We start from the raw sequence: 14,965 nt of genomic DNA, 5'->3' as shown, positions 1-14,965 counted from the left end.
GATAGATACAGGAAAGTGTAGTGGACAGTATGTCCTGTTGTTAAAATAATTGGGAATAGAATTACTGGAATTCAGGATGTTTTGAGAATTGCTATATCCACAAATTAGAGTGTTTCTGTTGGTTTCTGATTTACCTTCTTCAGAAAGACATGTTGTAAATAACTGAGATAATATTTTTCTTTAAAAAACCCAAAGTCAGTCCATGGCAACGTTGTTTGCTGTTTCTATACTAGATAAAGAGGATAATCTGGGTTTATGTGATGTTACCTTTGACAAGAAATTTTAATGTTTAATTCCAAGCGTCATTAATTTTTTAAAAATATTTGTTATGGTAGGTTTGTGTGGTCAGAAACAGAATTGTCATAATGAAGGGGTCGGTAGCTGGTAACAATTTTGAAGTAAAAGATTGTGCTAATCTGTAGTTTTCATGATAAGTGATAGTAAATGAATATTTCACTGAAACCCCACCTACCCTTTTTTAATACATTTTCATGCTTATCTCTTAAAGTAAACAGTAACTTTGTTACTCTAATCTGTAATAGCTTTTCCTTGGACAGTCATTTACATATGTAACAGGTTTTCTTTTAGAGAGTTCTTATTGTTTCTATATTTATTTTGATTTATACCTACTAAGAGAGGAAGTTGATCCTATGGTGTAGGCACTGTGTCAATGTCATTTTGACATATTCCTCTGAACTATGAGGTAGAAATACAACAAATGAGAGATGATAGGTTAGCGTTCTGATAGTACCTTGATATTACAACAAATACCATATTTTCTCAATAGCTCAAGTTAAAAGATTGCCTGTACGTGTTTGTAACATTCAGCAGAGATAGACTTCTTCAGGTTTGGGCATGAGAGAACATCTTAAGATTACAGCCTTTCATAAAGGGTCTAGAGTACCCTGCAGCTGTCTTCTACCCTAAAATGTTTCAGCTTTAGGGTTCCTGCTGAATAACAGATTTTTATCTCTGTGACTAGCAAGGTCATGTCTGAAGTGAAGTCTTAAATGGCTTGGACTGAGGTAAGTCAAAGTTGCATGTCGTATAAGGCAATCACAGACATACTAAAAAACCCAAGGTTGTAGCTTTGACTTCATTGTTTACTTACTTTGAAATGTCTATACCTTAATGTTACTAAAGTGTACTTAATACTTTAATAAGTATTCTTCCTCATTTCCATGTTCTGAAATTTTTTGCACAGTTTGATTCTTTCAGAATTGGCATCTAGATATCATTATTTGATAATGATGCATGTGTTCAAAAGTGTATGGCCTCAGCGGCATGTTAGTGTTAGCAGTAAACTATCAGTAATTTTGCCAGGTATGAGCTTCACTGCCCCCAGATGTTTTAATTTTTCGACCTGTTAATTGGCTTAGAAAAACTCATTACCTGTAGCTGCCTGTTGTAAGCTGTTATAGGCTACAGTAGCACTAGCACTACTCTGACTTTCAATGTTACTTGAACTCACGGTTACAGCACAAACCAAACCTGCTGTGGAGAAATTGCTTCCTAGGATACTGAGCCTAATTGCATTTTGCTTAGACACCTGTGTTTTCTGTCATTTGGGTCAAAATAACTGTTTCTTACCATGTGAAATATGTAAAGGCTGCTGACTTCCTGTGGTCAGTAATAATTATAGTGTATAACGTATGTCCAAAGCCTTATCTACTGTCTGTAATTTTGCTTCTTTCAGAGGTAGTTTATTGTCTCCTTGCAGTACTTAGGGCATTTTGCCAAATTACTTTCTAAACTATGTAATTTACCTTCTGAATTAAAAAAATGGCATAATTTTTGTGGTTTGGGTTGTTGTGTGGCTGCTTTTTTAAAATTTTTTTTTTTTCTTTTAGTTGGGTCATACTGGATATTTACAATAAAGACTCATTGGTTATGCCAAAGTTGGTTCAGCTAAACAAGTATTTCCTGGGTTTGCTTCTCTGGTCTGCTGATGTCAGTACATGTGTTGTATAGATAGGTAAAACACTCTTAATGCAGCAGAATGAACGCTGCGGTTCTTCCTCTTAATGCAGCAGAATGAACGCTGCGGTTCTTCCAGTTGCGTAACAGCTTTCTGAGGCCAGGGAAGAAAATGCCAAGTGAGTTTCCCTTACAGTGGTGTTTCTTTAAAGCACTCTCTCTCAAGATTGAGTTGACTGACTTTACCAAGGCATTTTGAAAGGACAAAAAATGAAGAAAATAGAAGAACAGAAGTGTTTATTTTCCATGTTCATCTGAAAGTCAAGAACTTAAAAATGAAGTTTGAAATAATTTTTACACTGCAAACACTGTGCAATTGTAAGGCAGAGCTTTCTTCTTAGAAAAGCTTATGTTCCTTGTAAGATGAATCAGATGAGAGTTAAAGGAGACACAGCAAAATAAAATCGTTATTATTTTTCCTCAGTAGTATATTTGGTAACTTATTATTGGCATACAGACAGGCACACAAATTGTGTTCCTCCCCTATTCCCCCATTTATTTTTCTAGTGAGCTAATTTTCTTCTAGCTATTTTGTGGAAGTGTACTGTGGGGGAAATGTAAATATGGGAAAGCTAATCCCACTATGTGGCATTTCAGTAAGAAAGGGGCTTGTATCTGTGGGGCAACATAGAAGAAGAAAAAACTTCCATGATGACTACATGCCTATTTATTAGTAGAAGGAAAACCTGTCTGGTATGAGTATTGCGGACAGTTGAGTTGTCCCTACTTGCCCAGCCAAATTGCGAAGTACTTGGTGTTAGACATCTTAACCTTTACCAGACTTCAACATTTCCACTGTGACTACAGAGTTGGTTTATATGACTAAAAAGTAGCTTATGATGTCCTAAATTGAAATAAGCCTTCTTGCTCAAAAGTAGGAAATAGGAATATAGTGAATAGATTACTCTGTAATGACCTATTAAAGCTTTGTATTTTATGGAGGGAGAATTAAATAAAGTGAGGTTTGTTTAACATGTTGTTTGTACGTAATAACATAATCTGGATGTGATGTTTTTGTAGGAGACATGTTTAGTCATGTTTTTGGTTTAAAAACCTGGGTTGAGAAGATAAAAGTAGGATTTGGTTTCTGGATTATTAATCTGTTGATTAACGTCTGGAAAGCAAGAGGGTTGGAATTTATGCACAGCTTTCTAATTTAAAAATGGATTTCTGAGTGGAGTTTGTGAGAATTAAATGTAGAGAAATGGAGAAGATAGAAGAATGTGTTGAATACCAGGTTAGCAGAGACTTTATTTCTAATTCTGATTATAACATGGAATATTTTTTTCCTGTTGGTTTAGGGAAGTTGCATCATCTAACTCTTATGTGCTCTTTTACCTAAGAAATATGGGTGTTAATATTTTTTGAGTTTTTAAATCTGAGCAAAATGTTTTCATAGTTTTCAATGAATTCCTTAAAAACTAATGGTATCAGCACAGCCAGTCAACGCATCAGATGATGGACTTAAGTTCAGAGTTCACAAGTCTTCTGTGTTGTTTGACAAGTCATTCTCCTTTTTCCCCCCTCTGAACTTCAGCAGATTTTGTGCTGGACTTCTTGTGTAATTTGTAATGTTTGTGTGCTTGAATGTGGATATTGTAATGTCTGCCATTACACGTGCCAAGTTTTTAAATGAGACTAGTAAACTCTGCCTCTTGTATTCCTCCTGGCTTACACAAAGTTTCACAGTGTGTCCCACTGCAATTTCTCATGTATTTGAGATTTCTGATGGTAAGAAAGTACTAGCGTGCGTTTGTTTCAGCTTTAGCACTTTGATTGGAACTTAGTTTTGTGTTAGTTGACAATACTTTTTGTTTGGTGTGTGGTTGTTTTTTTTTTTAATTGGTATGTGAAGTTATTTTCATTAAAGGAATTCCAACTGAGTTTTTGTACAGCAACAAAGTCTGTAGCTGTTTTGATCCAGATGCTGTTTCACTTGAGTTGCTTTCATTTTGAGACTCTTACTCTAATTTTTTAGTACTTCTGAGTCAAATGCTTTTTCAGTTAAAAGTGTCAATTAAAAAGGAAAAAGTATGTTATAAAAGTATTTGTATCTGGGTTCTTTGTATGCCTTTGTAGTTAGCATTTTAATGAAAGTGTGGCTTTTTTAATGTTGGTTTCGCATTTTAGTACACTGGAATATATTCTTCATTGCAAAATTGGACTGTAACTTCGCATGAGGCCTAAACAGGAATTAAGTGTGGATTTCCACATGTTTTCCCTAATTTCCAGTTTTTTAACAGCTTTTAAGTTCTAATTTTTAATGTAAATAAATACACTTGCAGCTTGAGTAGTTAGATCATAAGTTTTTAGAACTTGGTCCGTAAATGAAGGAAACAAAAAATTAAACAATGTAATTGAAGACTTGATTTTAAATATATTTTTATAATGGATATATTTCTCTCAGTGACTACTTTTTTTTCATTGTTACTGAAGTTCAAATACAGAAATGAAATTTGTGAATCTTTCTTACAAGCATTTGTGTGTTGTGGGGTTTTTTTTTGTAATGTTTTCATGAATACAGGTGCTCACTGTTAGTCATATCAGCTGTTTTGGCAGTTGAAATGGTCAAACTCATGTTCTTACAGGCCTGAAGATTTTTCTCTGATAACAGTAAATGACTTTGCACTTTGTCTGCCCTTGTTTTCTGATGCTTTGTGCTGGTGTTATTTTTTAATTTTCTTATTTTTTTGAATAGAAATAATACTGCAAGATGCTAGTAAATTAAATACTTAACCACTTATTTCCATTTTCTACTTTGGTGTAAAATTGTTAGGGTTTTGTTCATTTGTTTTAAACTTTGAGACAACTAGAATTTGAATGATGTGAAAAATGGAAGACTTAATAGATAAAAATTTGTGGTAAAAGGTCTATGGAGCATTTAAATAGTATTTAAATAGCATCTGCATTTACTTTTTAACATGCATTCATGTTCCAGTACAGTATTAGAGAGAGTCTGGACACAAACAGCTCTGCTTCCTTCTATTTTCATGCTGAGGGCTTCTAAAGATTGGAGAATTTCTCTGCTTCTACTTATGTTAGAGTTGGAAATTACTCTAAAGTCTGCATGTGAAATTTTTCTTCTACTCTGTTACTGTTCTGGGATTTTCCTGGAGACTCCTGCATAGATAAGCTTGGAGATGTGAATAATCAAAGCAGATTAGGATTGGATTTTTTTTCCACAGAGTAGATTCTGTGTTCCTGCTGTTGCAGAGCAAGTGCAGTGGGGTCAAAGGAGCCCCCTCACCCCAAGAATTGGACCATCAGCTGCAAAAGGTTTTGCGAGGTGGCAGGATATCCTTTCTCTGCTACTCGAACATTATTCTATGAAGAAAATATTTCTGAAAATGAAAGATTAGGATTAATTTATCTGCTTTTAGTTTCACAAAACTTACCTTTGAGTTTTGAAAGTATGAAATTAAGGAATATGCTGGCTAGGGAACTCTTTTTAGTCTGTGCTCAGTTATTGCTACCTCTGAATTCTACAGCTTTCACGGAAAGTGGCATTTAAGAAACTAGGGGTATGCAATAAGTAAATACATTTATTTTTTAAAATGTTCTTTCATGTTTTCTCCAGTGTACAATACTGATTGATACTATTTACCCTATGCTAACTGTATTTAACAATACCTACCTGTTGAATCATCCAATTTTTTGAATCCTGCACCATTACCAGGAAGATACAAATTCTTATGAGAAAAGCTTCAACTTGCCCTTTTTCAGTATGTCCTAAGCAGAATTGTATGGGCCAGTTGCTGTAATAGTCTTTTTAATTTAAAAAAAACAACCCAAACCCAAAACACAACAAAGAAACAACAAAAAAAAGACAACAAAAGCACCTTACATGGACATTTGCCTTAAATAGCAATTTTTCTGCTGTCAGTGTAGTCCAGATAAGGCCTTCACAATAAATGGGTTCTTGTGGGGGATCTGGACTCTTCTCCCTCTCTGGAGGCTAACCTGGAAGATAAGTCTATATTAATTATAGCAAGTTTTGTTGCTTTGATCAGCAGTTAGAGAAACAGTCTAGCTCTTCTGATTTCTTTCATTAAAATGAATATAGGAACATGAAAATATTTTCCCAAGCCAATATGCCTGATGATGCTGCTGTTAATTTTGCTTCCAGAGGTACAGTGTTTTGGTTTTCACATAAAATCACTGTGGGTTTTGTGACAAGTATTTCCATCTTCCTCTTCGTCATTTTCACTCTTTGTTGATTTCCTCTGTAGCTTTTACCACTAGTTTTAGTTTATCTCAACTTTTATTTCCTTTCCCTTGAGCAATCTTAAAATTTCTTTATATAGTTTTAACCCTATTTTTAGGCAACTATTGGTTTTCCTTCTGAGCTGAAAGAAATATCTTTGTCAAAGGTCGCATTTAGGTCATTGCTGAGCCATTCAATGTGTGTTTATAGTGTTGTATCTGTGATAGTATAATCTGTTGCCATAGAGAAGGCTATGACTGTGTAAGAGTATTTTGTATTTCTGAACTACTGTGCACTTCATACTAGGCTTATTAAAGAGAATATTGTTGAAAGATACAAAGTACTAAAATAAAAAACCCTGTTGATAAAAACCTGTTGATAGTTTGGGGTTTTGTGGGGTGGGGTGTTTTGTGTTTTGGTTTTTTGGTTTTTTTTTTTTTACGATCTAGATCCTGGACCTAAAACATCCATTACTTAATTTTGTATTTATTTTCTTCTCAGCATATCACTGCTTTGGTTTTGCTCCTTGTTTCTGTCATCTAAGAAATAATCCTATGGAAGTTAATGATAATTATTGTTAAGTAGGAAAGGTGTTGAATAATTTTACTATGTTAACTTGCTTTGCTGCAGAATACACAAACTTCCCCTTCGTAAATGTGTGCAACTGCGAGGAAGTAGATATTTGTTCATATTTCCTTCTCTGCGTTGTCACTTCTTGACGTCTGCAACCTGTAGCAGGGAAGAAAGACCCTCATCTTCTGAAATCCTGTGCAGTGAAAAGATCTGTTGGGTAGCCCACACCCGCTGGTAACTTGCGTATGCCCCATTAAGAAATAAGTGGATTCTCAGGATCATAAGTGTGTAAGATGGAGAGCTTTGGCAGAGGAAGCAGATGATGGGTGAAAGGAAATAGGGGGAATCGCTGGAGAAAATACACGTGGGGTAAACTTCCCAGGGTGTTGCCCACTAGCTTGTCATGTGTACGCTTTACTAGTAGCCCATAGATTGGAGTCACACTTGAAAATATAGCGCCTTCTGAGAAACAGGCCAGGAGAGTTATTTGTTGTCTACACAATTACTTTTTTGTTTCTATCGGTATGACTAAAGGTTTAAATGACCTTAAAAATATTCCTTGAGTAGATTACTGTTGCAGGTAAAGTATTCGTAAAAATAACTTTTGGTTTCAGAATAGATTGTTAAATTTGCAAATCAACATGTGGTATCTAAAAAACAATAATAAAAATGCTACAATCCCAGAGACAAACTGAATCAGAAGTTGAGTTGATTTCCTAGTGGGAGCATTTTTGTTTTTATATTCACTGGATTTTGCTCCTTCTCTCTACATTTTCCGAAGTGTTAATTATCAGAAAGAAGGATGTTATTTTACTTTGGAAAATAGGATCAGAATCAGAGTGTGTATGTTTGGGTTTTTTTTTAACCAGTAGGATGAAAAGATTACTTCAATTCTGTACAGTATTTGGTCTGGATGTAATAATTCAGTTTCCCTTCTGAAATTAGAAAGAGCAAGATGGGGACTTGTCACTCGTTGGAAACTACATTTAAAAACCTATCTTCTTTCTTTATTTAGGGCAACAAGTATTGATATATGCTTCCCTTTTCTGAGGTATAAGCACGTTCAGCAAAAAAAGGGGTATTAACATCCGAGTTGGATATGAAGACATGGCTAATGTGAAAATTTGCAAAACATTTTTCCTGTGAACTTTTGTCAAGAAAAAATCGCTTTTACTCCCCCTTCAAGTTACTGGAAGAGCTTTACTTGTTATTTCTCAGATATTTAACAGTGTGGGAGTAACACTCTGAGGAAATGTCATTTCACTGACAGCTTTAAAAGCTCTTTGATATGAGATATCATAGAAATATTCAAAATTTTGGCTAAGAATAGGCTTAAGATGTAGTAGGTGATTCCATTGTGGTGGATGCGTCAAGAGTCTGCACTGCTTTTCTCTAATGAATGTTGCCTTAAAGAAGTGAGTGTAGTTAGCAAAATCAAAATTTCATTTGGTTTTGCTGCTGTTCGTCCTTGTTTTTTAAGAATATAAAAAAGGCCTGGTCATCTTGGACTAGTTCTTTTTTTCCAAACATGAGCTTTTCGCCACACCTTTTAATGCAAAGTGAAGAAATATAATGGACATCTATGGAATAATCTTATTTTTTTACTAATGCTAATTAATTTTCATACGTGAAATGTATGCCTGTATACATGTATAATTGCTATTTGATTACTTTCAGTTCTGCTGTTCTCTTTGCTTATCTAAACATGTTTTCTGTTTTTCTTTTTTTTTAATGCTGACAACTTAAAAAAAACCCAGTTCTTAATGCTTTTAAAATACACTATTGCAGTGTATCCTTTGTAAAGGAGGATTTGGTATGAACTTGAAGTTTAGAAGTCTTGTCTATTGAAGTAATAGAAATCATGACTGGTAACTTCACCGTTTTTGGTGATCGGGGTTTTTTTTTTTTTCCTTTCCTCTTGAAGCGTACTGTCTTACTTGATAAAAATTGGTAGACAATTTGTCCCCTTTTCTCTTCTTAACTCTTCCAAGACAGTATACCCAATTACTTATACTACACCTAGCTTTTGGCAAGGTGGGGTTTTTTTTTGGTGTGGTTTTTTTTTTTTTTTTGTCAGTGGATTAACATGGATATATTTCTTCTCCTTTTCAGTTAAACTATTATTAATATCCATCGCTTTACAGGGTTTCAGGTTTAGATGCATGTATTTCAAGCTTGTTGGAATATGTTTCTTCAGAGGATAGCATTTCTTACTGTACAGAACTGCGCTCTTATGAAAAGTCTGAAAGCAGATGTTGAAATTAGTGGGAAGACTGTACCAACTTAGCTGAGTTAGGTTTTCATGCAAATTTTTTTTTCCTTGCAGACATAGCATGTATGGGAGAATTAGCATTCTAGTGAAATGCTAGTCTTTAATATTGCAGAAGTTGTCCAAAATGTGCTAGTTTATCCCTGTCAAATTTGGCCTTTTCAATAGAAGAGTGGTATTTTTTCTTTCCTCGTTTTTGTTTTCTGATGAACCTGCTGGACTGTGGATACAAAATAGCATTGGCAGAATTTACACTAAGAAAATCTCACTATAAATTTCAGAATTAATCTTTTTTTTTAATTTTTAATGTAGTAATGTGTATCTTTATAGGAAAAAAAAAGTACCAAATAGTAGTTTAATGTATAGAGAAAACTGTCTGGTGTTTTAATTTATATAGACCCTTTTATTGCCTTAGACCCATTTATTGCCTTAAGTAACAAGCTTAATAAAATTCATGCTAAATCTTTGACATGCTTGTTAAAATATTCCTGATTTGTAAACATTGTTAAGTATCTTTTTATTGCATGTTGAAGCAGAAATATGCATATTACAGTATGTTGTAAAGGCCAGACCATGATATCTTAACTGTGTATAACAAATTCTTCTGCTTAATGTTTTCTCTTTCTTTTTTTGTTGTGGTTTATTTTATTTTAGGTTGGTTGGAGTACTGCAAGAGATTATTACACATTTCTTTGGTCACCTATGCCAGAAAATTATGTGGAAGGATCAACTGTTAACTGTGTGCTGACTTTTCAAGGTGAATGTAAACCAGTATCTACCTGTATTTTCCAGCCTACACAGCTTTTTAAATACTTATCTGTTCGTTACAATGCTGAGGGTTGTTGTCATGGTTTAACCAAACCAAATAAATTAACTGTTCTAGAATTTTACAAACATTAATTGGAGGAGAATTTTCCACACTTCACTGTGTAAAGTTCAGTTTTATTTTAGATGTCAAGGAAATTTTAAGGGGAAGCATGTGACTTAGTATGTTTTTACATAGTAATGGACAATATTCATGACTGATAGAAAGAGAAGCTGTGCTGGAAACTTAAACTACAGAAAGCGACTGTTTAATCATCAGCAAGGTTTTTTAACCTTGGCATCTCAATGCATTGTGTGTTTACATTGTCTTTAGTCTCTGGACTTGAAACATCATTCTCAATGTAAAGTGATTCTTGTCAAAGAATAAATAATGTAGGTGATGGTTTGGTAAAGGTTCAGAGTAATCGAACGGTTGCAGAGGACCTTTTGACAGTGAGGAATTGGTGAAAATGGCTGAAGTTTTTAAGACAAGAATAAATAACAAAATGTTATATACCACTGTACAAATCTATAGTATAACTGCATTTTCAACACTGGGTAGAGATCAGGTACTCTCCCTCCCCTTTGCAATCTCAGAAAAGATCTAGTAGAACAAATGAACAAAGCACAACAAGGAAGATGAAAGTTAAGAAATAGCTTCTGTATAAAGGCATGGAGTTACGAAGAGGAGAGCCACACTCTTCTTCTTAAATATAAAAAGGGACAGTGGCCATGGATTGTGGCCTGGGAGGTTTATGTCTGCCATTAGGAACGACTTATTTAGCAAGAGGGAGTAGTGCAGCGCTTGGAACAGGTATCCCTGGTTTGGAAGGATGGGAATTCCACACAGTTGCTTAGACACAGCCATGGTAGTCTCAAACTGGTGCTGACAACAGTCTCCTGAGTGGGAAATTGGACTAGGTGACCTTCAGAACTCCATTCTGCCAGGTTTTTCAGCCTGGGAAAGGGAAATAATGGGAAGCGACTGATGTCTCTAAAATCAGCTACCTATGACATGAGTGGATTATCCATTGTTCGTATTTAAAGAAGTAGGAGCCATTGATGTAAGCTACCAAGTGACAGGTTCAAAACGATGATAGAAATGATACTTGTATAACACAGTCGATATGCAGAACTTCTTGCCACAGGACATTATGAATGTCAAAAATCTACACACATTCAAAGTTGCATGTAAAAAGAGCACCTCCATTACACTTGTTTAATGCTTTTCTGCTGACTAGCAGAATTTTACGTACCATCTTATATTCTTTTTTACTTCCCAGAGTTGGTTTTAGTCTTCGTGTGTGTGTGTGTGTATTTATTGCTTAAAATACATAGAAAAAATAATAATTGAAGTCCTGAAATGACTAATGCATTAGCTTGTTGTCTTGTTAAAGCTGCAAATAGTGATAGCTTGGATGAGTTCACTGTTCTTTCTCTTATGCCAAGTCATTTTTTCTGATGCGTTTGATGATGATCATATCCATGTGATCTGACTATTTTATAACCTTGAAATCTGTGAAAAGTACGTGTGCTCTGTAGGAACTGGAAGGAAGTCATTAGTTTCTTTTACGGTTACCAGAATTCATTGAATGAATGAAATTGGGTTGGACTGAAACTAAAAGTGACCTAGAAACCTAGGACTCTACATGCCATTATTAGTCCTTTGTACTTAGAAGTTTTGCCACGTGTGAAGAGACCAGGTAACTGTCCCATCTGTTACATTCCATGCTGACAGTCCTCTACTTTTATAGAGCTGTCAGATTTAATCTCTATTCAGACAGTCTCCCATTTGGCAAGATATTTTAGTGCTGCTGAGATGAGATCATTAGAGCTTACAGGAGCTTAATTAACTGAGATAAATAGTAGATGTTGTGCAGCATGCTTTAAATATTTATTTCTTTTTTTTTAAAATGATCAAGTAGGTGTACTGGAAGAAAATACAGGAATCTGTTCTCTCCAGTACATGTTAGATACAAGAAAAAAGACGTTAAGTAGTTTTAAAATCAGTTTGTCTGAACCAATATTAAAACTTGCTGGAGCTGCAAAGTAGATTGTTCTGAATTTGTTTCTGCATAGTGTCGCCTTATTTAAGCATTGAATCATGTAAACTGAACTGCAGTGCTATATAGGAAAGTGTAGTCAGGTCCAAAAGCACAGAATCCTGAGGTTTTGTGATTTGTAGGACAAGTAGCTAAGAGTACTGGGAATAGTCTTCCAGGAATCCCAGAATCTGGAATAAAAGTTGATTAATAGAAATTAATGATAAAGTTAGAAAGGGAACAGGTTGAATTGTGGTGAACTATGAACAGAAATGGGTGACATCACCTGCTGGGTTGAACAGTGGGTGAGGACTTGGTATGCTAGGGTATCTGATAATTAAGTGTTCTGAATAAAACCAGTTGGTTTTCTTACTGTTAAACTGGGTAAGGTGTGGTTTCTTGCATTTACTAATAAAGGTAAAAATCTCATTAGTTCTGGAAATGATTGTTTAACATCCACAAGTATTACCATGTGAATCTAGGCGATGTGAGAGGCTTGATGTTGAAGCTTTAGTGGGCAACAGTTCAGGTGAATAGTCACACAGAAATTCTTCTGAAATGATATGCTAGCAGCATGCAGTATTACATAGCTACAAGAAAGATGAACTTATTCTTACCTTGCAAAGTCTAGAACATAATTTTTTTTTCAATTTTAAAGTATCAGCTCTTTGTTAAACTCTCCTGCCCCCAGCTCCCCCCCCCCGTCCCCCAGCAGCTTGTATCATCCGTTCAGAGTGTTCCTGTGCTTTGGCATTTAAAAATAGCAAAATTAAATTGTTGTTGGTGCACAAAAAACATGCAAAGAATTGAACCCGGTAAAACTGCAGATGTCTTGTCATTGTATGTTATTCTTTGTTGTCTTTGGTTGTATAGATATTCCAAGGCCAAAAAATCGCTTACTTTTTGTTCTGTGATTGTACAACAGTTACATAGTAATGTGGCCCTGATCCAGCTTCAGGGCATCTGATTGCTAATGATTCTGTTTCATAAATATATAAACAGCAGCTATTACCTAATGTATGTAAGGTGATGTGTACATACAGCACCTATTACCTGCTACTGTTTTAGTGTTTGTTTTAAAAGCTAGGAGAAATTGTTGGGGGATGAAAGTTACTAAATAGAATGAGTTTTGCTTTCTGCTGTTTTGATGATTTATCTGTGCCTTACTAAGGTAATGAGCATGAAATTTGTAAGTCAAATGTGATCTGATAATCTATTTCCAGACGGAGACTTGTATGTTTGTGTAGAATGTTTCTTCAAATATGAATTTATTTTGATAGGATATTATCTACCAAATGATGATGGAGAATTTTACCAGTTCTGTTATGTGACTCATAAAGGAGAAATCCGTGGAGCAAGCACACCTTTCCAGTTTCGTACCTCTTCCCCTGTTGAAGAATTGCTCACTATGGAAGATGAAGGAAACTCTGATATGTTAGTGGTGACCACAAAAGCTGGACTTCTGGAGGTTTGATTCAACAATTCTTAAAATGTTATCTTCTTACTTATTTTTTTTATATATACATACGTACATTCACAGGTATTGAAGAACAAACCAGGAGGAAGAAGCCTACATATGTATGTGTAATGTATACATTTCTGGCTTGTTCTCCAGTATTTGATTGGAGTTCAGAACATCTGCAGGTTAAATGAGTAAAGATTTAAACTGGTCACAGGCATGGTATAGCACTAGGCATAGACTGGGAAGCCGTAAGAGAGTAGTTGTCCATCTCTCACATCTGTACTCTCTGACTAACCAGAGGGGGGAATATACCCTTTGTGTGAAGTGGTGCTCGTTGTAAGTAAAAAAAATTACAGAATTATTTATTTTTATTTGTGCGCAAGTGAAGGGCCCTGGAAACTAAGCTGAATAATAGCAGGTGCCCAAGTATATTAGAATAGCTTTTGTTTTGTTTAAAGCAGTGTTATGTGTGTCATGTTCTTTGCTAGATGGATGTGGTTAGACTTCTATGCTTACATCCAGGGTCAAGATGTTTCCGTTTGCTTGTTGATATTTTGTAGGCTGAGAACTACTTAAACCCACCTAAACACCAAACAACAAAAAAACCCAAACCAAACCCAACAAAAACCCAAACCAAACCAACTTGATTGTATGAGTTGCATGTTAGAAGACTGCTCGCTACAGTTTCCTTATCTTGCCATCAAACATTTTATCCTTTTCTCAGTTGCATCTAGGCACGTACATGCATATATTTGATTTACAGATCTCAAAATTTAGGGATAAGAGACTTAGTACGGAGATACATCTGGGATATTTTTGCTTTTCAGATATGTACTCATAGTGCTAAAATTTAAAGAAAAAAAAATTTTCAAGTGTTTTTGATTATCTTTGTTCATAGAATGTTTGGGGTTGGAAGGGACCTTTAAAGGTCATCTAGTCCAACCCCCCTGCAGTGAGCAGGGACATCTTCAACTAGATCGGATTGCTCCGAGCCCTGTTCAGCCTCACCCTGAATGTTTTCAGGGATGGAGCATCTACCGCATCTCTGGGCAGCCTGTTCCAGTGTTCCACCACCATCATCATAAAATATTTATTCCTTATATCTACTCTGAATCTATCCTTTTTTAGTTTAAAACCATTACCCTCTGTCCTGTCATTGCAGGCCCTACTAAAGTCTGTCCCTGTCTTTCTTGTAAGCCCCCTTTAAGTACTGAAAGGCTGCAATTCATGGGCTAGTCCTTACTTTTGGCAATGTGTGTGTTCATTTTTTTGGTGAAATTCCTCAAACATTGCTTTAGAGTGTGCGTGTGTGTCTACACTCAGCGGCCATTTTTTCCCCAAGCTGTTGTCATCATAATTAGCTCCTCCATAGTTGCTGTCACTTGGGAACAGTAAAGGCGCTTCACTTAGGGAAAACTTGAATATAGATCAAGACACTGCAAAGTGTGCTGTCTGATGGTAATGTAGCACTATTCAGTTAAAGCAGTGAAACTTCAGAAATTTGGGAGTAAAGGGAAAACTGTAAAATAAGAGCCAGAGGGGACACATTTGTGCTTCCGTTCAAACACTGGAGTAATTTGTTACCACTTATTTGATAGGAATGAAGGGGAGAAAAATTACCAAAACCGAATGTT

At 35.4% G+C, this 14,965-nt stretch overlaps 1 protein-coding gene across 4 annotated transcripts in view; it reads left to right on the top strand.

The window, feature by feature from the left end:
- Window positions 1-14,965, top strand: part of TAX1BP1 (Tax1 binding protein 1) — a 64,616-nt gene that overhangs the window by 9,831 nt on the left and 39,820 nt on the right. For all 4 annotated transcript variants that reach the window (XM_069772622.1, XM_069772631.1, XM_069772601.1 and 1 more), the window contains 2 exons: window positions 9,678-9,780; window positions 13,150-13,337. In XM_069772622.1, the coding sequence (XP_069628723.1) occupies window positions 9,678-9,780; window positions 13,150-13,337 (291 nt within the window). The remainder of the gene's footprint in view (window positions 1-9,677; window positions 9,781-13,149; window positions 13,338-14,965) is intronic.

The sequence above is a fragment of the Haliaeetus albicilla genome, chromosome 2, assembly GCF_947461875.1.
Source record: "Haliaeetus albicilla chromosome 2, bHalAlb1.1, whole genome shotgun sequence".
NCBI lineage: Eukaryota > Metazoa > Chordata > Aves > Accipitriformes > Accipitridae > Haliaeetus > Haliaeetus albicilla.
The sequence above is the reverse complement of the archived record's forward strand: the minus strand, read 5'-3'. Positions and strand labels throughout refer to the sequence as shown.